This window comes from Aplidium turbinatum, chromosome 2, assembly GCF_918807975.1.
Source record: "Aplidium turbinatum chromosome 2, kaAplTurb1.1, whole genome shotgun sequence".
Classification (NCBI taxonomy): Eukaryota; Metazoa; Chordata; class Ascidiacea; order Aplousobranchia; family Polyclinidae; genus Aplidium; species Aplidium turbinatum.
Window position 1 is genome coordinate 52671276 of NC_137473.1, and position 22970 is coordinate 52694245.

The 22970-nt window shown below is 37.4% G+C and overlaps 1 protein-coding gene across 2 annotated transcripts in view; it reads left to right on the forward strand.

Moving 5' to 3' along the window:
* The first annotated feature begins 2444 nt into the window (after positions 1–2444).
* The window catches only part of LOC145764488 (uncharacterized), a 54464-nt gene continuing 33938 nt past the window's right edge, over positions 2445–22970 (forward strand). For both annotated transcript variants that reach the window (XM_082576101.1, XM_082576102.1), the window contains exons 1-21: positions 2445–2554; positions 2935–3086; positions 12701–12826; positions 12967–13097; positions 13252–13390; positions 13862–13929; positions 14134–14209; positions 14492–14637; positions 14820–14939; positions 15141–15253; positions 15464–15551; positions 16647–16765; positions 17212–17275; positions 17946–18082; positions 20050–20295; positions 21006–21216; positions 21395–21517; positions 21703–21780; positions 22057–22133; positions 22328–22396; positions 22838–22950. In XM_082576101.1, the coding sequence (XP_082432227.1) occupies positions 2987–3086; positions 12701–12826; positions 12967–13097; positions 13252–13390; positions 13862–13929; positions 14134–14209; positions 14492–14637; positions 14820–14939; positions 15141–15253; positions 15464–15551; positions 16647–16765; positions 17212–17275; positions 17946–18082; positions 20050–20295; positions 21006–21216; positions 21395–21517; positions 21703–21780; positions 22057–22133; positions 22328–22396; positions 22838–22950 (2344 nt within the window). In that variant the 5' untranslated portion in view covers positions 2445–2554; positions 2935–2986. The remainder of the gene's footprint in view (positions 2555–2934; positions 3087–12700; positions 12827–12966; positions 13098–13251; positions 13391–13861; positions 13930–14133; positions 14210–14491; positions 14638–14819; positions 14940–15140; positions 15254–15463; positions 15552–16646; positions 16766–17211; positions 17276–17945; positions 18083–20049; positions 20296–21005; positions 21217–21394; positions 21518–21702; positions 21781–22056; positions 22134–22327; positions 22397–22837; positions 22951–22970) is intronic.

The window sequence follows — 22970 nt, forward strand, 5'->3', positions numbered from 1 at the left end:
TTGCACCACGCAACAACTGCTTTATCGGGATTGTAAGCTAATCCACAACTGCGGGACCATCTAACGACACTCACACGAGTGTCTCCAATGTGGCTGATTTTAAAGAAGTTCGCCACTTCCCTAGAATTCTTTTTAGCAACGAAAAGCAACGTTCGACATGTGTTGACGATGACGGCAAGGTAATAAAATGACTATTGCAATGATGTGAAGGATATTACTAAAAGAAGCATATAATATTTGCAAAATATGATCAAAAAATGTTTTCCCTCGGATGTCAACTAACCCAGTTTTCCTTTTTAACAACGATTTAATATCCGACAACATCGAATCGACATAAAAACGACAATATTGCCAGCCGATGTAAATTAGCACTTCGGATTAGGACTTTGTTAAAATAAACGTCGGGAATTACAAACAAGACTTACAGCGCTGGTGATCGCAGATGGATATATTCCATCAATAACAAATATTCCCGCACAATGCAACAGCGGCGATTATGACGCGCTGACCTAATTTTGCGTCACTTTTTGATACTACATATTTTCGACAGTTGATCCACGATCATTCTATTGCGAAATTAAATAATTGGCTAGAAGAGACCGGCGGCCAAACTTGGCCGATTGAGGAGGTAGCACCGGCGGTCATTCAAGCACTACTTAGCGGCCATGGCCGCAGGCTGCTTTAAGGCTGGACAGTAGGTTACTTCATTATATAACATAGCATGATGCCCTTCTTTGTATAGACTACCGGACACTTGTAGGCTATCATTACTCAATACATAGTGAGCTGATAGATTAGCATTATCGCTATACCGTATTTACTTGATTGTAAGCCGCGGCTTATAATTTTTTTTTCCACTATGTTTGCGGCTTAAATTGAAGGGCGGCTTACAATCAAAGGCGGCTTACATTTCTTATTTTTTGTTTTTGCCTTTTTCCTTGTCGACTTTGCCATAGATGTTTTGCCGTACTGCGTTGTCTGATGCCGACAATTGTGAAGTTGTGACGTGCATTTTAAATTGTCACATGCATTTATGACGTGCATTCGAAAGAAAAAAAGGAGTTGTCAGTTTTATTTATGGTCAATAATGAGCGTGAGAGTTAAAATAAACCTGTAAACAGTTTCAGCTTTGCGTGTAAGCAGTATTTGCGGCTTACATTCAAGGGCGATTTACATTAAATTTTTAACACTATCACATGCGGCTTACAATCAACCGCGGCTTACAATCAAGCGCGGCTTACAATCAAGTAAATACGGTATCTTATCTTAAAACTTGAAAAAAAATTGGCCTTTTAGTAAACAAAAGTGCCCTTTTTTTGTAATTTTCCCCCCAGTCAAAAATCGTTCCGGCGCCCCTGCCTGTATTCAACAACAGACAGGAACACAGCGAAATACTATATTAGTCATCGAGTCAGCTGCTTCCCGTGTTTTTAATGTGACAAACGTAAAGCATCGCATTACGTTGAAAACCAAGATAAGCAAAAGATCCGTAAAAATGAAAACAAAAAGTTGTTTACTGCTACTACGACAGTCAAGTGAATTCGTGTGGTTTTATTCAAACATCAAAAAGTATCATGCCCTGCAAAAAAGTATGAGAAAAAGAACAATAACTTAGGCTAGGCCTACAAAGAACAGAAAAAAAACATATGCAAAAACAACAACTATTAACTGCTAGAATAAATGACGAAGGAAAAACACTTAAAGTAGGCCTAATCATAGTTTATAACTTCATACTTTAACAAAATCGGCCAATTATAGTCAATTAATTTTTTGTTTTAACAGCGCCATATATTAACAAACAAGCAGAGTAGCCTAAATGTAATAATCAAAACAATGCATTGTACAACTGTTGGTTAGATTATGGCGCAATCAGGTCCAGGATGGTAGCGAGAGACCATAAGCAGTCATCTTATCAAGTTATCAGCCATCACCCCACCACAGTAAATCTAACTACACGTTCATACACACTAGTGTGCAGAGGCAGGCACACTAGCCTACTTCAATGCAGCAATGAATAAAATGGGTTCGCCAGTAAGATTGAAAAACAACTGCTGTTGGTTTAAATCTCCATTCTCAGACTGAGTAAGCCGAGGATGAAGACTCAAACCAGCGACCAAGAATTAACCAACGACCAATATGTGATTGTGTGCTAGAATAGGCTACACACGAAAGTTTTCCCGAAAAAGTCAGTTTATAGGTATTTTTAGAGACATCAGTATAAACCTCTTTTTTAATACACAAAAATGTGGATATTGAATTCATGGATACTGAACATATCCACATTTTCGGCTCTTTGTTTTTTGATTAGATTGACTGTGTGCATACTGTATTCAAACCATTCCGCTCCAAAGTCCTTTTTATTTTTGAAGTTTTCCTGTTGGAGACTACTTTAACCGCCTTCACGTGACGTCACAAAAAAAATCGCCATTTTCTCAGCACTTCGCTTTGTTGCAGCTTTCAAGTGGCGTGCTGCATAACTTTTTTAATCTTGTGTAATCATTAGTGAATATATCTATATTTTTACATCCGAGCACTCCCGGGAGATTAGACTAAGGTAAGATTTTGTAAAAGATTGATGTAGATGTGGATCTTTTTGGATAAAGTTAGTCTTTTCGTATAACGTGGCTTGAGCCCAAATTCAATTTGGCTGTAACGTTGGTGATTACTTTCAATTAATATTACGTACAATACCGTAGTTCAGATCTCTTTTTGCTGGATTTTATGAATTGTCAATTTTACCGCTAATAAAATTAAACTGCTCAAAAAAAACTGTTCAACTGCTTATATATAAAAATAAAACTTTAATACATGTTTTATATGGTACCGTACTTAGTGACAGTATACTGTAGTTGAGATGTCTCTTGCAATAGCTATCTTAGCGCAAACTAAAGTGTTTACATGTGTTAATTCCTCACTCTAAATATTTTTCTTTAGGTCTATCTGGGTTCATTAACCAACACCCAATGTGTGAGATTTCTATTAAGCGATGTCCACTGGTTATTACAACAAGGGGAAGGATGGAAAATACAACACTCTTAATTTAACGTCTTATAAAGGCAGATCAGTTGACTCTTCTAAACATTCTGGTCAGTTGATTTGCATGATACTTATCCTTGTCATTGAAGTAACTTAAATATACTGTAATTTGTGACCAGTGACGGGATGCAACCTAATTCGTACCATGAACAATTTGTACCGTCAGTTCGTACCTTGAAAAGATTAAGAGAAAAAATTAAAAAAAGCTGAAGTCGCTGATTGCAGTTGCCGCAAACATTTTAAAATTTTCCGCAAACAAAAACTCTTGGAATCATTACCAGAAATTTTAAAATGTTTACGGAAACTGCAATCAACCCTAACCTTTTAAAAATGTTTGCGGAAACTCCGATCAACCCTAACCCTTTTAAAATGTTTGCGGAAACTGCGATCAGCGACTTCGGCAAACTCTTAGGATCATTTACGGAATTTTAAAATGTTTGCGGAAAAACGAAAACTGCGATCAGCGACTTCGGCTTTGTTTTATTTTTTTCTCTTGATCTTTTCAGTTTGTTTTGTTTGCAGAAACACCCTAACCCTTTTAAAATGTTTGCAGAAACTGCGATCAGCGACTTCGGCAAACTCTTAGGATCATTACAGGAAATTTTAAAGGCAGTGGCTATTTGACCGGCGCCGGTCTTTGAATCTGAAACACTATTTGACCGGTCATGACGTCACTCTATAGGCACTTCTTTCTTTTTCTCTTTTAAAGCAAAAGACGAGAAGAGTGCGTATATAACTTGTAAATTCGACGATTATCTTTAACTGATTGGATGGCGCGTGGGTTACGTCTCTGGTTGGTGTTCCAGAGGGAATGAGTTCGATAGGTACTTCGCGGAAGCGTTTTTTTAAACTTTTAACTAAATTTTGACCCGAAGTGACTCAATCGTTAGGCTGCTGCATTTTTGTAGTCAATTTTTATTTTCGGAAGCCTACAGCCCAATTTTTTATGTCTTTTTAACTATGAGTAATAAAGTCAGAGTTTTTTAATTTTCTTGAATTTAAGAATTTCTCTGGATAATTTTCCGTGACCGTGTTTTCCGAACGACGCATTACATTTTTGCGATGTGATCGTGTTTGCCGAACGACGCATTACATTTTTGCGTCGTTCGGCAAACACTGTCACATCCTCTTATGACGAACAAAAAATTATCCAGAGAAATTCTCAAATTAAGAAAATTAAAAAACTCTGACTTTATTACTCATAGTTGAAAAGACATAAAAATTGGGCTGTAGGCTTCCGAAAATAAAAATTGACTACAAAAATGCAGCAGCCTAACGATTGAGTCACTTCGGGTCAAAATTTAGTTAAAAATTAAAAAAAAAACGCTTACGTGAAGTATCGAACTCATTCCCTCTGGAACACCAACCAGAGACGTAACCCACGCGCCAACCAATCAGTTAAAGATAATCGTCGAATTTACAAGTTATATACACACTCTTCTCGTCTTTTGCTTTGAAAGAGAAAAAGAAAGAAGTGCCTATAGAGTGACGTCATGACCGGTCAAATAGCCACTGCCAATTTTAAAATGTTTAGGGAAACTGCGGAAAAACGAAAACTGCGATCAGTGATGTTCTATTTTTTTCTCTCAATCTTTTCAGTTTGTTTGTTTGCGAATACCGATACCCTAACCCTTTTAAAATGTTTGCGGAAACTGCGATCAGCGACTTCACCTTTTTTTATTTTTTTTCTCGATCTTTTCAAGTTACGAACTGACAATACAAATTGTTCATGGTACCGGTACGAATTAGGTTGCACCCCCAGTGACGTAACTGCGTTCATTTAACAAATTTGCAAATATTTTGCAGTTAAAAATAATTTGACTGAAAAATATGTAACAGTTTACATTACCGTATTTATCAATAATGTATCAGTATAAGTTTTATCTTTTTACGCTAATTATGTGACTTGTTTTTTGTTTTTAAAAAAATTTTGCTTTTTATATAAAAAAATAGCATCCTGACTTTCAAGCGGCATAAAAATAAATATGTCGAGAAGTGTTTTTATCAGGTTCAGCGACTCAGTGTGCTGTTACTGTTATTGCATTGGTATTTACTGCACATTTTTTACGCATCAATTTATTAGGCTGATCGTGCAGAATTATTCTGCTAGAATGACTGACAGTGTTGTTATGGATACTAAAACAGCAATCATAAAATGTGCTATTGTAATTTTGATACACCTAACTATGGATGCAACCTTGTTCGTACCCTGAAAAGATTAAGAGAAAAAATTAAAAAACGCTGAAGTCGCTGATCGCAGTTTCCGCAAACAAAGAAAAACTCTTGAGATCGTTACCAGAAATTTTCAAATGTTTGTGGAAACTCTGATCAACCCTAACCCTTTTAAAATGTTTGCGGAAACTGCGATCACAGGGGTCCCACTCGGCATAAAATCATAAAATTTTGCTTGATTTGGAAAAAATCATAAAATAGCATAAAATATAGACACAATCATAAAAAATCATAAAATTTAGTTGTAATGGAGAACTGAGCATGTAAAAATCAAAAAAATTAATATAGTGTAATGTGTAACAATTCCAACCATGATAACAGCATAATTATTTGTGTAACGATTGTGTTGAATGCATTGATTTAGGATAACATGTGGTTGCGTAATCAAGTCCAGTGTTGCCTGTGGAGCTGGAATGAGAAAAGGAGCGTAACTAGATACTTTCAGTGCATGTTTTAAACGTCATTAGACATAGACAAGTAGACGCTGACAAGATTTCAAGACATTGCAGTTATTGTGGGAGAATGGTGAAAGGATAATTTGACAGCAATGTTTAGGGAAAAAGCGTAGGGCTAGGCAAGGAAACTATTGAGGCCATTTGCAAGCAATGTGTTACTCAGGTGAAATTCATGGCGGAAATTCATGGCCTTAAACCTTGAGTGGGACCTCTGACATTACTTCCTGTAGTTTTTGCCTTAGCAAAAAACTTCAAGTCAAAAATTGCATCTACCCAAAGATACAAAAGGATTTAAGAAGCATTAAAGGATCCTTTGATTGAAGCTTATATATATTTCATTTGTATCATTTGATTCTGGTGACTTTAAACGGTTTTTAGTCCTATTCCAATATGAAGAGCCACTGATTCACATTTTTTACTCAGCAATGTGCTATCTGATCACAGCTTTGCTTAGTAAATTTATCAAAAAAAAAAAAACAACATATCATCCACATAGTCAGAAAATCTTGTGCTTGATGTCACAAACAAAGAACTTCAGAAGCCCTTGAACTTGATTGATGCTGAAACATGAGCAAAAATTTTACTCAGTGATATTGCAGTCCTTACTGTCTAAACTTTTTGTGGTTGCTACAAGTTACCTTTTACATCATTTGCCATTGCATTCATCTGTTCTTAAGCAGGCACAATTTTTGCACCCAGACAAAAAGAAATGATGTTGGAACTACAACTTCTACTGTCAATCCATTGGACAGTCTCCAATTGCATTAAAAAGTGTCGTGCAAGTGCTTTTGCAATTGATGTATCTGTTTCAAGAGAAGAACTTTATGATAAGGCAAGACTGCAGTGGTTGCGGTATCAATCTAAGGATATTCTAGATGAGTTTTACAAAAAGACTGATCTTGAAAGTAACAAATACAGTATACACCAATTCCCAATCTTCTTACTGGACTCAAGCACAAATCAAATATGGTTTAACAGTAACACCCCTACCAAAAGTGTTTTCCTACAAGAGAATTGACTATTATTAGACAAAAATTGGAGGCCTGTTTGATGATGCTGGGATAAAAAATATCCGCAACTATTTAGTCTGGCAAAATGTTTTCTAACTTTAAGTCACGGTAATGCCAGTGCTGAAAGAGGCTTCTCCATTAATACACATTTGATTGATTCACATAGAAGTTCTCTTAAAGGAATCACAATTGTTTCACTGAGGATGGTGAAAGATGAACTAAATCGGTATGATGATGAGGTAAACTTTCCCATTAACCGTTTGAGTAATGTTACTAGAAAGTTGGTTTACATGAAAGTTGCCATCTGATCACGGCTTTGCTTAGTAAATTCATCAACAAAAAAAAAAGAACATATCATCCACAGAGTCAGAACATCTTTTGGTTGATGTCACAAACAAAGAACTTCAGAAGTCGTTGAACTTGATTGATGCTGGAACATGAGCAAAAGTTTTACTCAGTGATGTTGCGGTCCTCAGTGAAGTTGACAAGAAGAAATTTAAATCAGACTGTCTAAACTTTTTTGTGGTTGCTACAAGTTACCTTTCACATCATTTGAGTAATGTTACTAAAAAGTTGGTATATATGAGCCATGCAAGAAAGATCAAGCCACAACAAATATATAGCCTACTGATTAACAGGTCTGTTCCAAAGGAATTATGATAAATTGGATTTCCGCAGAACCTAGAAGTACTGGTTATTCCCAATGTCTTTGCAAGTCTGTTGTTGCGTGGATTTGATTTTTAAAGTGCAGCTTGCTCTGAACTGAGCTAAACAATTTAACCACATTTAAATAATGTAAAGTATAACAAGCTTACAGTAGGCTATATTATGTTTTCTACTTCCACTCAAAAGCTGTACCGTAGCCTATGTTTGCTTTTACGTAATGACTTGCATTGATTGTTTTTCCGTAATCGCTTCTTATCCTTAAACTGTGAAAATAAATACTTTAAAAAAATTAAATGTAACAAAACATCGAGCTCTGATGTAAAATCATAAAAAAAATCATAAAATTTTAATGAAAAATCATAAAAAAATCATAAAATAACCAAAAAAATTCATAAAAAATCATAAATTTTTTGACTTTTTTGGCATAAAATCATAAAAAAAATAGGAACATCTTGAGTGGGACCCCTGCGATCAGCGACTTCGGCAAACTCTTAGGATCATTACTGGAAATTTTAAAATGTTTCCATAAACTGCGGAAAAATGGTTCTATTTTTTTCTCTTGATCTTTTCAGTTTGTTTGTTTGCGGAAACTGCAATTAGCAACTTCGGCCTTTTTAAATTTTTTTCTCTCGATCGTTTCCTAACTCTAACCCCTTTTAAAATGTTTGCGGAAACTATGATCAGCGACTTTACGAAACTCTTAGGATCATTACCAGAAATTTTAAAATGTTTGCGGAAAAACGGAAACTGCAATCAGCGACTTTGGCTTTGTTCTATTTTTTTCTCTCGATCTTTTCAGTTTGTTTCTTTGCGGAAACTCCGATCAGCAACTTCGGCTATTTTTAATGTTTTCTTCTTGATCTTTTTCTAACTTAAAACCCTAACCCTTTTAAAATGTCTGATGAAACTGAGATCAGTGACTTCAGCAAACTCGTAGAATCATTACAGGAAATTTTAAAATGTTTGCGGAAAAACGGAAACTCCGATCAGCAACTTTGGCTTTGTTCTATTTTTTTCTCTCGAGTTTGTTTGTTTGCGGAAACTGCGTTTTTCTCCCCATTTTTTCAGGAGGAAAATTTTTAAATGTTTGCGGAAACTGCGATCAGCGACTTCAGCTTTTTTAAATTTTTTCTCTCGATCTTTTCAGGGTATGAACTGAGGGTACGAGCTGTTCAGGGTACGAACTAGGTTGCACCCCCTAACTATACCCAGGCCTCGAAATTTGTACTTTTTTCCGGCGGTCAAGCATGTCCTACCGGACTGGCCCTTTCAGCGGACATTTAATATCTCAACCGGACATATTTTTTGCATGTAGATTTTGCACAAAATTACACTACAGTATTGTGTAGTCGTGTTTGTAGAAGATTTTCTACAACAGAATAACTCTGCAATAGTTAATGGCTTAATTAATTAACCGACCCTGAAGTATACTGGAGCAGATTGCTTGCAAATAAATCAGTGCGTTAATGACAGTCGTGTAATGACCAAGCGATTACTGCCGGCGCGGGGGTCGTAAATCTCCAGCTCAGGACCGTCCAGACAAATGCGCATTAGTGACTCAATAGTGTTAGCCCTCAATAGTGTTAGCAGTGCTCTTCAACCTTTTTGTCCGTGGTACACCTTTTTTTCAATTTTTAATAACTTCGTATACCGGTACCTCACAAATAGCAAGAATTTTGCGGCGGTCATTTATAACCGACTAATGAGTCGGCTTCGGCAGCCAATCGAGGTCATTCCGGAGGTCATGACCGCCGGAAGTTCGAGGCCTGTATACCACCAAATTATTACACGCTTCAGACTTCAGAGTATAAAAGTATCTGTTTAATAAAAAGAGGGTGTGGTATTATCGTTTTCACTCCTGTTTATCCTATTTTAAAGATTTAAAAATGGATTAAACTTTACTAACATTTATCAGATTGAAATGTGGCGGAATGGCCCGTTTCGGCGAGTCCGATTCGGCGAGTCCGATTCGACTAGTCCGATTCGGCGAGTTCCCTATTCGGCGAGAGCCTTTTTCGGCGAGTGCCCTATTCGGCGAGTTTTTGAAATTTTTAAAATGAAATTATCGGGTACCGTAGCCTAACTACAATTGCCGTTTTTACATCGTTTTGACGTCGCTAAACGTTGAAATCGTGCAGAAAGGAATAAAAATAAAATGTTTGAACTATTAAATTAAAATTCGTCATGTCAGTTCAGTTGTTTTTATTTTTGACCATCATATCAAAACCAGTACACGTCAACATAGCAAAGGTCGAGAAAAAGGTAGAAGCGACAAAACGCGAAGTTAAAACGTGCTTGTGACCGAAGTAAGTTATTGAGTTGAAAGAAATTTGGCACGGTCGCAACACCTTCAGAAAAATTTAAGATATGAAGGGAAAATAAACCAAACAATGTTACAAAAAACATCATGTTTATGTCTATAAGTTAGTACTTTTGAATAGTTAAAATGATTAGTTTGGATCAACAAATGTGTGACCCACAGCTTAGATTGAAAGGAAATTATCGGGTACCGTAGCCTAGTTATCCCGACTAGCAAAAATTTGTTCCTAGAACCCAGTTAGCCTAACAGTTCATTTTTACATTGTAGTAACAGAATAAAAAGGCTAACCAAATGTGTGGCCTATCGTTTTAACGTCGCTAAACGTTGAAATCGTGTAGAAAAGAGAACTTTGCTGACTAGGATACGTTGAAACTGAAAAACATTCACAGAAGCCCTACGATACGTTGCATTTTTAAGATAATGTATTCAGACGTTGAATCAATGTACAAATGAAATGTTATGCTAAATGGGTTCTTGGAACAATTCGAAAGGCTTCTGTGAATTTTTGCTGGTCGGGATAACTGGGCTACGGCACCCGATAATTTCCTTTCAATCCAAGCTGTAGGCGGCCTACAGTAAGCCACACATTTGGTTAGCCTTTTTATTCTGTTACTACAATGTAAAAATGAACTGTTAGGCTAACTGGGTTCTTGGAACAAATCGAAAGGCTTCTGTGAATGTTTCTCAGTTTCAAAGTATCCTAGTCAGCAAAAGCTCCCTTTTCTACACGATTTCAACGTTTAGCGACGTTAACACGATAGGCCACACATTTGGTTAGCCTTTTCATTCTGTTACTACAATGTAAAAATGAACTGTGTTCTTGGAACAAATTTTTGCTGGTCGAGATAACTAGGCTACGGTACCCGATAATTTCCTTTCAATCCAAGCTGTAGGCCACACATTTGTTGATCCAAACTAATCATTTTAACTATTCAAAAGTACTAACTTATAGACATAAACAAAATTTATTTTATTTTTTTTTGTAACATTTTCTTTATTTTATTTTCCCTTCATATCTTAAATTTTTCTGAAGGTGTTGCGACCGTGCCAAATTTCTTTCCATAGGCGCCGACTTTTCAAAAAACCTTGGGGGGCGAGAAAGGTGATGACGTCATAACCATAACGCTATTTTACTCAATTAAAATAGTCTTTAATTAAGCTTAGTGTCTTGTTTATATTAACAAATAGGTCCCAAACCGTATTTATTAGAAGCGCTGCTTGAAAGGATTAGTTTTACGCATGCAGTACGCCTAGTCGTAAAATTTTTGAAATTGTTAGCTCATAATTGGAACTGTTGGAAAACAAGCCGATTCATTTCCTTTTCGTGCGAGTGAATAACAACGATCAAGACAGTGAAGTTATCGAAATAAAACGCAAAAATCATGATCTCAAGCAGAGTGAAAACCCGCTATCAGTTTTATTAACCTCGTTTCGCTAATTACTTTCAAAGCGTTGACAACGGCGAAGTGTTTTCTCTTCTGTTTTTTATCGAAAGTCTTTATAGTCTTTTATTGAATACAGTAGGCTATACTCGAGTAAAGGTCGAGATGTTCCCACGTGATTTTCACCTCAAAAAGACAAGTTCAACTAACACGGGACAAGCTGTTGTCTCCAGCTCGGCAATTTTCAAAATGAACGCACTAAAAATCATTGTCGACGTAGATTACGGAGTGTGAAATCGCGTCGGCCTAAGTAAAACTTTTGAATACGTTTATTTGCAGTGATTTAAACTTAATTTTCAAATTCAATGATTTCTTGTCAATTCTAAACTTTATGCACTTGTTGAGCAATATGCAAAGCTCACGAGACAAAACAGAAAGAGGAGATCAATTTTTTTATTTTTGCGTGTAGGATATAATCGTTCTTATTATAACGTAACATTCCATGATCGTTGAAGTCGATGTCAAACCTTAGCGGTCGCATAAAACAATGATGTCAGGTTAGCTAGGTGATAATAGCGGTAAGAGACGTCGTTAATGCAGGCAATATCTGCGACCAAGACCATTAAACACCTTTTCTTTTATCGGTTTTCGATTTAATTCTCACACATTGCGAAGAAAACAATGCGTTCTGTTGAATCATAATTGTCTCACAGCGGGAAGACCTCGTTGAAAATAGCGCGTCTAATTTAGCTGGTTTACTTAATATTGCAGTGAATAGTTACGTGACTATTCCAGCAGTGCAAGTTACTCTACCATCTACTTTGAAACTTCCATACCGTATGAGAAAGCCATGCGATCAGCTGCTGTTTTGCGGGCAAGAGCAACGTAGGCTTTTCTTGCTTTCGGCATTCTTTAAGTCCGTTTAAATTATCTAAATCTCTTTCACGAAGTGTTTTATCTTTGAAACACCACTTGTCATCACCATTTTTGTTGCCCTTCAACCATAAATTTACGGGGGGCGCCGCCCCCCGGAAGTCGGTGCGTATGTTTCTTTCAACTCAATAACTTACTTCGGTCACAAGCACGTTTCAACGTTCGTGTTTTGTCGCTTCTACCTTTTTCTACCCCTTTGCTATGTTGACGTGTATTGTTTTTCATATGATGGTCAGAAATAAAAACAACTAAACTGACATGACGAATTGTAATTTAATAGTTTAAACATTTTATTTTTATTCCTTTCTGCACGATTTCAACGTTTAGCGACGTTAAAACGATGTAAAAACGGCAATTGTAATTAGGCTACGGTATCCGATAATTTCCTTTCACAAATTTCAAAAACTCGCCGAATAGGGCACTCGCCGAAAAAGGCTCTCGCCGAATAGGGAACTCGCCGAATCGGACTAGTCGAATCGGACTCGCCGAATCGGACTCGCCGAATAGTAGCAGACCCGAAATGTGGATAGTGCTTTAGTAAGTCTACTCTGGTTGTAAGTGAAATCAGAAAAAGGATGAAAGTTTTTTTTTTATTATTGTCCAGCCAATATTTTTTGCTTGTAGTAATAATCTCTTTATTATGTGTTACTGGTATTTCATGTACAGGTTCTTCTGTTCGTCATGGCCTTCAAAGTTTGGGAAAAGTTGCTTCGACTAGAAGAGTACCTCCTCCAGCCAGTATACCAAGTTTGAAGTCAGAAAACCTTGGAAACGATCCCAACGTCAATCTTGGTAATTAATCAGTGCATTTGTTGCAATTGCCGTTAAGTCCATAGTTAAATGAAGAATGATGTTTTTCCAAAATATTGTCGGAAAGCTTGATTATAGACCCTTAAAACATGTTAATAGTTATTGTTTTATTTTTAATTTAGTTCCAAAAGACGGATCAGGATGGGCATCGAAGTCAGAAACCCCACCACAGCAGCAATCGCAGCAACAGGCGTCGCAAGCCCCGCAGGAATCGCAGCCGCGGCAGGCTTCCGCCACGTATTCGCAGCCTTCAGTGTGTAATATGCAAATACTCATTAGATCAACAAAATTGACATCTTACATCTTTATAAAAAGTATAGGTTGTGATTGGGAATTCTATTCATCATAAATTGCAGTCGTTTTTTGTTTATAACTTATTCATGCTTTTTTATGTACATTGTACATAGACGTATCAGCCAACGAACCAATCTGCACCGAACAGCCGGAGTCAGAATTTGTCATCAACTTCTTCGAGTGGCACCACACAGCAGACGTGGGGGTCATCCCGCTACTCACAAGCTGGCAACCGAGTGCCCGCACCAGCAGGTAATATTTGTAAAAAATATGTTTTAATGAAGTTTTAGTTTGCTGTAGTGCAATTATTTCTTGATCTTTGGTTATATATTGTATAAATTAGGTAATACAGAAAACACCAGTTTATGAAGCATATCTACTGTTGGTTTCTATTTTGTGTTAGCTTCATATGCACTATGCAATGCAGTCATAAAGCACCGTACTTTTACACCTAAGTGGGAGCTTGTACATTGCTTGTCTAAATTGTCGATACAGCAGTTTTAAGTTTTTATTGCATTATATATAAGTGTATATTGATTTGTTTAAAAGAAATCTGATTCAAGGATTACATAATTGAAAGCTGTATACTAACAAGCAGCCTGCATTGCCCTTTAGACTGAATAGCCTGAACTTTTTCCTGGTTGTCTGTTGCATTAATGTTCGTACCTTAAAATATTGCTACTGTAGCTAACTTAATAAGATTTTAATATGATATTTTTTCAGGTGGGGCTCGGGCTCATGGCACCACCCCTTTCTCAGAAGAGTTTCCAACGCTCGAAGATACGCAAAAGGTTGGTTTGATAATAAATAAACGATTATTTTGATCACTAGGCTTCAGCTCAAAACTTATACTTATTTTGTTAGTCTTAGTATTAAATTTAATGCACAAACTTTTTTTTTTAAGATGAAGAATTTTTTTTTATTCCATCTGTTTATGTAAAATAAGAGTAAAGTAGAAAAAGTTTTAATATGTAAGTTGCCTTTTATTCTAACAGGAGCAACAGAGCACACAGAGCAATGACAAGTCAAAGGAACAGCCATATGGCCCTGGCCCCAGTTTAAGGCCACAAAGTAAGCAGCTTTTTCTAGTATAGTGATAAATATTCTGCATAATATTTGTCATCATCCAAATTCGGCTTTGTCCCCACTAGTGAAAGTGGCCGATTCTTTCCTTGCAGTGATTGCCTTAAAATTGTTTTTTTTTGTACTTATATCTTATTGCAGTTTTATACATTCAGCTTTTGATTTGAAGCTATTTTCTGTGTTAATCAACGTGTAGTGCATCCATTCTAGCCATAGTTTAACATCAATTGGTCATTTAAAATATGCTAATTTGACAATTGATTTTCTTAGATGTCGCCATGTGGAAAGAAGGCGGAGGGGGTCGAATGCCTCCGTCTAAGGACTCTCATTCACCTACAGATGAATCAAAACTCACAGGTCATGACCCTCAGAATTCAAGCCACGGGAACCAGACAATGCATGCATTTGATTCGCCAGTGAGTTGAGTAGCTTTTGAAAAGCACATGGTTGCTTAAATTAATATTGACCGGCTTACTCGGGTTTATTGTATTGATTTATGCTATGTCACTGACAACATTCTATGCTTGTGCTGTCATAGTGTCATACTTTATGTCCATTTTGAGATTAGAAATGTAATAGTTCAATTTTTTCAACTCAGCAAAGCTCAGATGGTGGCCAAACTATGCCACAGCGAACAATGCCCCCCTATTCAGGAATGGGACAGAATGTACTTCCAGGGCATCCACATCAGTATCGGCCAAATATGATGCCACCATTTGTAAGTGTTTGAATATATTTTATGTATACAATACATGCTGCGCTGTGTATTATTTAAAATGGTGTAATGTTCATATGCTCTGTCCCAGATACAGGATCGTCTTATTCCGTTTTGTGTGATTCAATAGATTGTTATCATTTTCTGCACCGTATGTGGGATATTCTGATACGTTTATTTTTAAAATTTTTGTTCTACTTGCAGATGTATAACAACAACAGATTCCAGCATCCTGGACTGGTTGGTCCTGGAATGCGCTATCCTGCCAACATGCATCCAGCAATGAGGTATCCCCCGGCTTACGCAAATGAAATGAGGTTAGTTAACCTCACACAGTTTCACACAAAATGAAACTAAAAACTTATTAAAGAGAAAGTAGTGCACTGTTTTGTTAGAGAAAGTAGTTTCTAAAAAGTAGTTAGACAAAGTAATTACACTGAAGAGAAAGTAGTTTCAACAGAAAGATCCACTATAATTTACAATAATGTTTTTATTTTTGCTTGCAACAATTTCTGATTAATATTCAGGTTTCGTGGAATGGTTGGCCAAGGACCTTCACATCAGCAAAATGAACCGGTCGGAATGCCATCAATAATATCACAATCAGACTTGAAGGTGGTTTATATAACAGGCCTCGAAATTCACGGCGGACACCGCGGACATGTCCGCCGTCACAGCATGTGATGTCCGCGGGAAGTACCCTCTAAATCGGTCATATTTGTCCGCCGAGAAATAACACAGGAACTAGCGATACAGATCGTCACTGCATAGCACGAACAGTTGTTGTGAGAATATAATTTCCCGCGCATCTAGAAAATGTAAATACTGCATCCCTTAGCTTCCATTCAAGCAGGAAAACTTTCGATTTTTACGTTGCTTTAACGATTGATGACATTGAAACAGCGTAACAAAGGTGAATTCTTCGCCACGAATCGATGGGAGTACCGCTACTTTTACACTAATCACGCGCAACGTAGTTCAAGTCTTACGTCACAGTGTCTGGCATTGATCTCCGAGTAATATCATAAGCCAAGGTTGGTTATAAAATTTGTTAAGTTTTGGTATTACAGTTGAAAAAGAAAAGGCCCAGGGAAAACACGCAAAAATACAACACGAAAAATAAATCTAAAGAAAATATCCTAGCGACACTTTGCACAGCAGAAAATAGTAGCGTTAGTGTAAAAGTTTTCCGACTCGTGCCCAGAGCATTGTGACGCAAGAAGCCACACGACCTTGTTCGGTGGAAGTTAATCAGTTATGCGGCGTATAGCAGCTACACGGCGCTTTGACTCTTCAAGCGCACGTCGTTGATGTGATAAAAGCCTTTCCAGAGTGACTTTGCTGAAATTTTAAAAAGCCTTCTAATAGTTCTCAAATGGTGAAGAATTATCAAGATACAGTGATTAAGCATGACGATCGACGCTAAAACTGGTCTGTCCGCCGTGAGACTTGATTTGTCCGCCGAGATAGCTGCTCAGACCGGACACGTTTGTCCGCCGTCAACAAAAACGAATTTCGAGGCCTGTATAAGTTATGTATATAGTACTGTCATCAAAGTATACATATAACTTATGCTTGTATTTAAATTCGGTACTTGGCCGTACAGCTTAACACCATACTGCACTTTAGCATGTTTTAGTGTTGTTTGAATTTATTTTTTTAGCTGTTTTTTTGATTTAACGTTTTCTAACGAAGATTGCATTTTGTCAGGATTTTGATAAATTAGAGAAAGACGAGGAAAGCGGTTGGGCTGGCATGCATGGAGAAGTTGATTATGGTGAAAAACTTGTTTTCAGCGACGACGAAGAAAATGGAACCACTAAAAAAAGGTTTGTAATGGTTCCTTCAATTAACCTACCCAAACAGCAAAATCCATCATTTTTACATCAATTGATTAAACGTCTGCAGACGTTAAAGCAATGTAAAACGACAGATTTTGCTATCTAAAAACATATCTGCGCTTGTGGGCGATTCTTCTATTGCAGTGGTGCCCACAGTAGCCTACGTGCCGCATGAGGTTTGTGGAAACACTACCGGCGGCCCTGTCTGTTTATTTTCATACAATCTTCATTCTTCAAGCTTAGGCCGAATGTCAAGAAAGATATAAATTGAATGTTTAATTAGGCCAACCAAGACTCGCGAAATGCAGCATGTCTAAAAAAGCTTTGGGTACCCCTGTTCTGCTGTGTCTTATTGAGGTGCCATTCTTCAATGTTTTGATAGACCATTTTGTACATTGCCTGTGAAATTGAAAAATGTTGTATTTTTGTTTCAGTTCAAAAAGGTCTGATACTCTTTCCAGCGCAAGCAGTGCTGATGCAATGGACAAAAAGTCAAAGGTACAGGCAGCATATGATAATTTTGTTTAAAGTTTGAAAGGTGGTCTAACAAAAACACCTTTTCAGCTGTTGTGAATTGATATATTTATTTATCCTTCTACCACGCTCGCCCGCAATAAATTGTCTTGAGCATTAAACCTGGTGATGATGCATTCAGAATCGCTACATGATATAAAGTGATTATACAGTGCACTACTGAAGGCTTTTTATATATTTGGAGATTTTCTCAGCCAACCTAGTTTCCATTGAATTTTTCTGGTACTATCTATGATATGTTTATTGTTTATAGTGGGTTGGTTACTCGTTTCCTACACACCTCTAGGCGTTGCTTTTTTATTTCATTTATTTTCTTCCATCACAACATCTAACATTTTCAAACTTTTTAATTTTGCCTTTTACATTACCTGAATTGTTTATAAACTTTATCTTACTTGTAAAGTTGAGCAATCTATCGCTTACCTAAACAACAAAATCCGCCATTGTTACATTGATTTACCGTCCGCAAACGTTGAATCAATAAAAAAGGCGATTTTAGCTATCCGGGTAGTAGCTTTTTTAGTATGTTTTCACTTTCCCGCGGACCCGCAATCCTCATGACAAGAAGTGTGCTTGTTCCAATGGTGTTACCTTGTTCCAGTAAATCCTACATTATTATGTTTATATCCTGTAGATGCAGGATGCTCCTAACATGCCACGCCAAGGCTGGAACATGCCACCGCAACCCTACCACAACATGGATTCAATGGCACAGTGGCGCCAGCCACCATATTACATGTTTCCAGGCACAGTTCAGTTGGACGCACGAAGGTAATGTAAACTTATCTGGCGTGTTGGAGTTGTTCTATTATGGTTAAACATAAACAGGTTTCACTGTTTTTGTGTGTTTTTGGCCTGAGGTTCATAAACAGACATAGCTCAGCAACAATACGACATTATCGACAAATAAGATTACACAAGCCAACACACTTTTTGTGTCAGCATAGTAAATGTCATTCTAGGGTATATTTTGGGTGCTGAATTCAAAAATCACATCAGATTTTTTGTATCACATCAGGATTTTATGATATCTGAATACTGTTTTGGTAAAAATTAGTAAAATCGACTCCTGATCTATATTGGTAGACTATGGCGTTTCATGGAATTTGAACTCTTTTTTGTCAACAAGGTCTGTGATAAAGTCTAAATTCATCACGATAAAGTCTACACAAGAGATACAAACCTAATATTAATGAAAACAGTGAGGTATTTTAAGACCTGTTTTATTTTTTTTTATTTTTTATTTTATTGAAGTGTGGTAACTTGAACCCAATTCTTCAAAGTTTATGTGCTAACACTAAACGTTCAACGTCATTTTTTTTTACAAGAGTAGGCTACATTGTTATTTTTTTCGTGTTAAGAAGTAGGTTTGATGGCTTTGCAAATCCCCAATACATATTTTAAACCTTTTGGTATTGCCATCTTTTCCTTTTGTTGGTGCTACAGTTGTGTGTTTGTAATGTCATTTGCTATTATATTTGCGCCAGCAAAGAAAAATAAAATTGAAGAAATTGAATAGAATACAATAGACACTTAAAATAGGTTCAATTCTACAGAAAAAAGGAAATTCACATGCACATTTGGGAAACGTTACTCTGGACAAACTTTCGCTTGCATGATTTTCGTGAATGTTGTGAGTGAATTTAGAATTTCCATTGATCTATCGTCTTAGGTTTTCCACACAAGCTTTACATGCAGCATGTGTGGAGCCCATGATTTGTCCTGATCACCCAGGCGAATTTTAAAGTATGTAAGATATGCTTGTTTCACAAAATTGTTATGGTTTGCCTTTGGTTAGGAACAGTAGCCTATAACTGCCACATATGTAACAAAGAACATCAGGGTCATTTTCACACTTTTTTGAAGATGTCATTCTGCTACTTATTTACACCACAAACAGAATTAACACCTTGATAATATGAAAAATCTGAATACATGAAAATTCAAATAAGAATGAGTCATAGACAAGTTTCGCATAAGCTTAAATCTCCACGTTCAGATAAAACCGATTCAGATAAAAGATAAAACCGATGTTATATATCAAAAAGTAGAATGGTACTAAGCATTCAGGCGAAAGTGAATGTAACCCTGCCTGTAAGGGGTGGTTTATGGACAGTTCTCAGAAGGTACATGAGTTGGATGGTCTACCACAGACAGATGGTCCACTAGCCAGATGGTCTAGGTGACTCTTTTGACCAGTGGACCATCTAGATAGGGGGGCTTCTGACTAGTGTACCTTCTGAAGGTAGGTCGGTCACTCCAATGGTCATGGTGTCATCATACATCTCCAAATGTTACAAAATAAATCATTTCCATGAATGTGATAAATTTTCAAACACTATTGGCTCATAAGGTGTTTATAAAACGGTAACAGTAAGAGAAAATTTGTCCGAAAAGCCAATATTATAAGAAAAAATATCATGCAAAAATCTCAAAAACCTGATGTGATGGGTAAAATCTGATGGGATTTTTAAAATCAGCAGCCTCAATATACCCCAAATCACATCTTACATTGCAGACACAAAATTTTTTATCTTTTTTGTTGGCCTGTGTTATAACACAAAGTGACAGAATGTTAAATGTCTATTGTTGCTGAGCTATGTCTGTTTATGGTTGAAAAAAAAGAACTTTTCTACCCAAGATTGCTTACAGAACTTCCTTGTCCTAAAGGTTCTGTAAGTAATCTTGCATGCATCGTGAATATATACTTTATTTGCTCACTACCTGACCCTTTGCAGCAAGCCACAAGGACAATACGACAAGAGGATGTCCCCTCAAGGACAACCGTACCCCATGGTCCAAATGGGACCCCACCCCATGTATGGGCATGTCCACCACCCCACCGGACGCCATTTTCCTGGCCAGGTTCCCGAAGCTCCTATGGAAAGAGTTTCTCCAAGAGGTGATGACGACAACTGGAGGAAGAATGAAAAGGAAGAAGCCTTGGAACGGGCTCGGAAACGCCGTGAAGATGAGGAGAGAAGGTATTAACTTTTGTGTTTACTACTTTACTTATGACGTCAAGTACATTACCAATCATTCTACGTGCCAGACTAGAAATAAGAAAAAAACATTTCTTCACATTTGAATGTACAATTTTTAAAATTACTACATACTCTTAATTACTCCAAATTGTTTTTTCTTGTAAATTGTTCTGTTAAAAAGCTGAGGTTTTTTCGGTCATTTATCGGTCATTGACAGATTTTTTAGCAAAATGTCCGAAAAAATATATAGTCAATTCGGTCAAAATGTCCGAAAAAATATATAGTCAATTCGGTCAAAATGTCCGAAAAAATAGATAGTCAATTCGGCCAAAATGTCCGAAAAAATATATAGTCAATTCGGTCAAAATGTCCGAAAAAAACAACGTTTCTCAGCGAAACTTAATGTTGTAGCTAGTCAGGAAGTGCAAATTTTGGTTTGCATCAGCTACTTGAAAGGAAATAGTTTCATCAAAAAAAAATGACCGAAATATATAAAAAGTGACCGAATTTCAAGTCATGTTGGATGAATGACCGAAAAGTTTCAGCGAAAAAAACCCCCCAGAAATGAAAAGTCCACTGGAAGCAGTTTACAAACTGCAGAGGGAAGTTTGCCCTCGGTACAGACTGGTTCTCCTACCAGACTTTACGAGATCAATATTGAAACACTTCGTGACGTACTCGAGTTTAATCATTTGTTTTCTGACAATTAGAATGGAAATGCAACGGCGCTCTGGCAGCGACGATACCGGTTACCAGCCCATCGATGCAGGACGCGAAGGACGGGGTCAACCGCGGTTTAATTCCGAGGAGGAGTTAAAGAGCAGGTCCCGCCATGATTACCCTCCCAACCAAGAGAGTAGAGCTTCCTACATCAAACGTAGGACGGAAAGTGAAAGCAGCGATGAAAGAAGGAACACAAGGGTGAGCACATTTGCCTTGCGATGTGTTGGTTGTCGCTAATGCCTTATGATGTTACAAATGAATCGCTACGGGATGATTTCTGATTATAAACTCCTATTTTCTGAGGGCAAGTTAAAACGTCTAAGTCCAAAAAAAACTACTTAAGTCAAGCCACACAATCCACCTTTTTTAACTTCAGGACCGGGTTCCTGGCGATGGATATGGGGGAGGTTATCGACCCCAGCCTCACCCTTCAGCTGGCACCCAACCGGCAGGTGGAAGAAACTTGCCTCCTCGCTTGGCAAACCAAAGACAAAAACAGGTTCGTTATGAAATCATATAGAAATAAATTGTCAAGGTGGTGTTCTCCACATCATGAACCACCAGTTGTGGAGCACGCGATTTTTATTCACAATCAAGCCATCTGACTTGTAAACTGCTGAAAGCAACGCGTACCACGCCGTACCGAAACCCATTTTGTGATACTGTAATTCGATGTTAACGCAGGATGGATGGCAACGCACAACATCCCCAGGTCTGCAGACCGGATATGAGTCTCACTGGGCGAGTGGGCAGCAGAAACAAGTGAGTTATGTGATCAGGGATTGTAGGTTTTTTCGATATGACAGTTTTGAAGTATCTTCGAGATGTTCAAATTGTGTTGTTAGCTCTGCGATGTGTTTGTTGTCGTTATTGCCTTATGATGTCACAAATGAATCGCTACGGGATGATTTCTGATTATAACTCCTATTTTCTGAAGGCAAGTTAAAGCGGCGCATCTTCTTAATTTTTCAAAAAGCCCAAGTTCTATTTTATTTTGTCAATTGTCACTCATTTTGTCACGTGACAATGTAATTGTAGAACGAACAACAGCGGACGTCAGTGCGGCCAAGCATTATGAAGCGAGAGCACTCAGACAACGGGGCCCATGATAGCAGGTAAGCTTTTTGTAGAGGTTTTATTCGGAACGCTGCCCAACTATTGCTCAGTGACGATACTTAGTATTATGACTATCGTGATTATATAGCATCAATCACTCTAATTTTTTACTGAGAGCATTATTATACATTATTTTAGCTACTGATATTAATTGTGAATACTCTTCGTGCTTTGACCGATTTACGCATTCCAGGAAGCTCTCTGAAAGCTCATCCCACTCACAAGTGACACGAAGTGGTGAAACTACTCCTTCAGAAGAAAGGTAAGTCTGCATTCCGGTCGACATTCATCCAAGTCAGTGGCTGTTTTTCTGAGGGACTCGCCAATAGTAGTTTAATGAACTTGTGTGCATTAATTGCACATCAACAAGGTTATGCAATACATTTTACTTAGCCTAAGTTTAAAACAACATAGAAGCATGTCAACTTATGTGGTAGCTAATGTGGTCTCGTGAAATTCAAATTTTACCCTGGTCTTCTCAAGCGTCTCGACATACGGTTTCATAACCACTGATCTGCAACGAGTTGTTAAATTCAATTTTTATGCACAACAATTTCTGTGGTATGTCGCAACCGTGGCGACCTTTATAGATCGCTATAGTCGCGACTAACCGTTCTTTTGTAAGACAATCATTTCACCATAACGTCTTCAACAATAGTCACAGTATTTTCATTGTCTCACAAAATCGTCTGTGATGTCACAGGCGAATGTATACTGGTCGGGAGTTTTACCGCAGAACAGACGACAAACGCAACACTGAAAATGCGTCCCCCTCAACCACTAGTAGCGAAAGAGAACCTCGGTTGTGGGAAGCAGGTATGTTCAGGCAGTTTTGC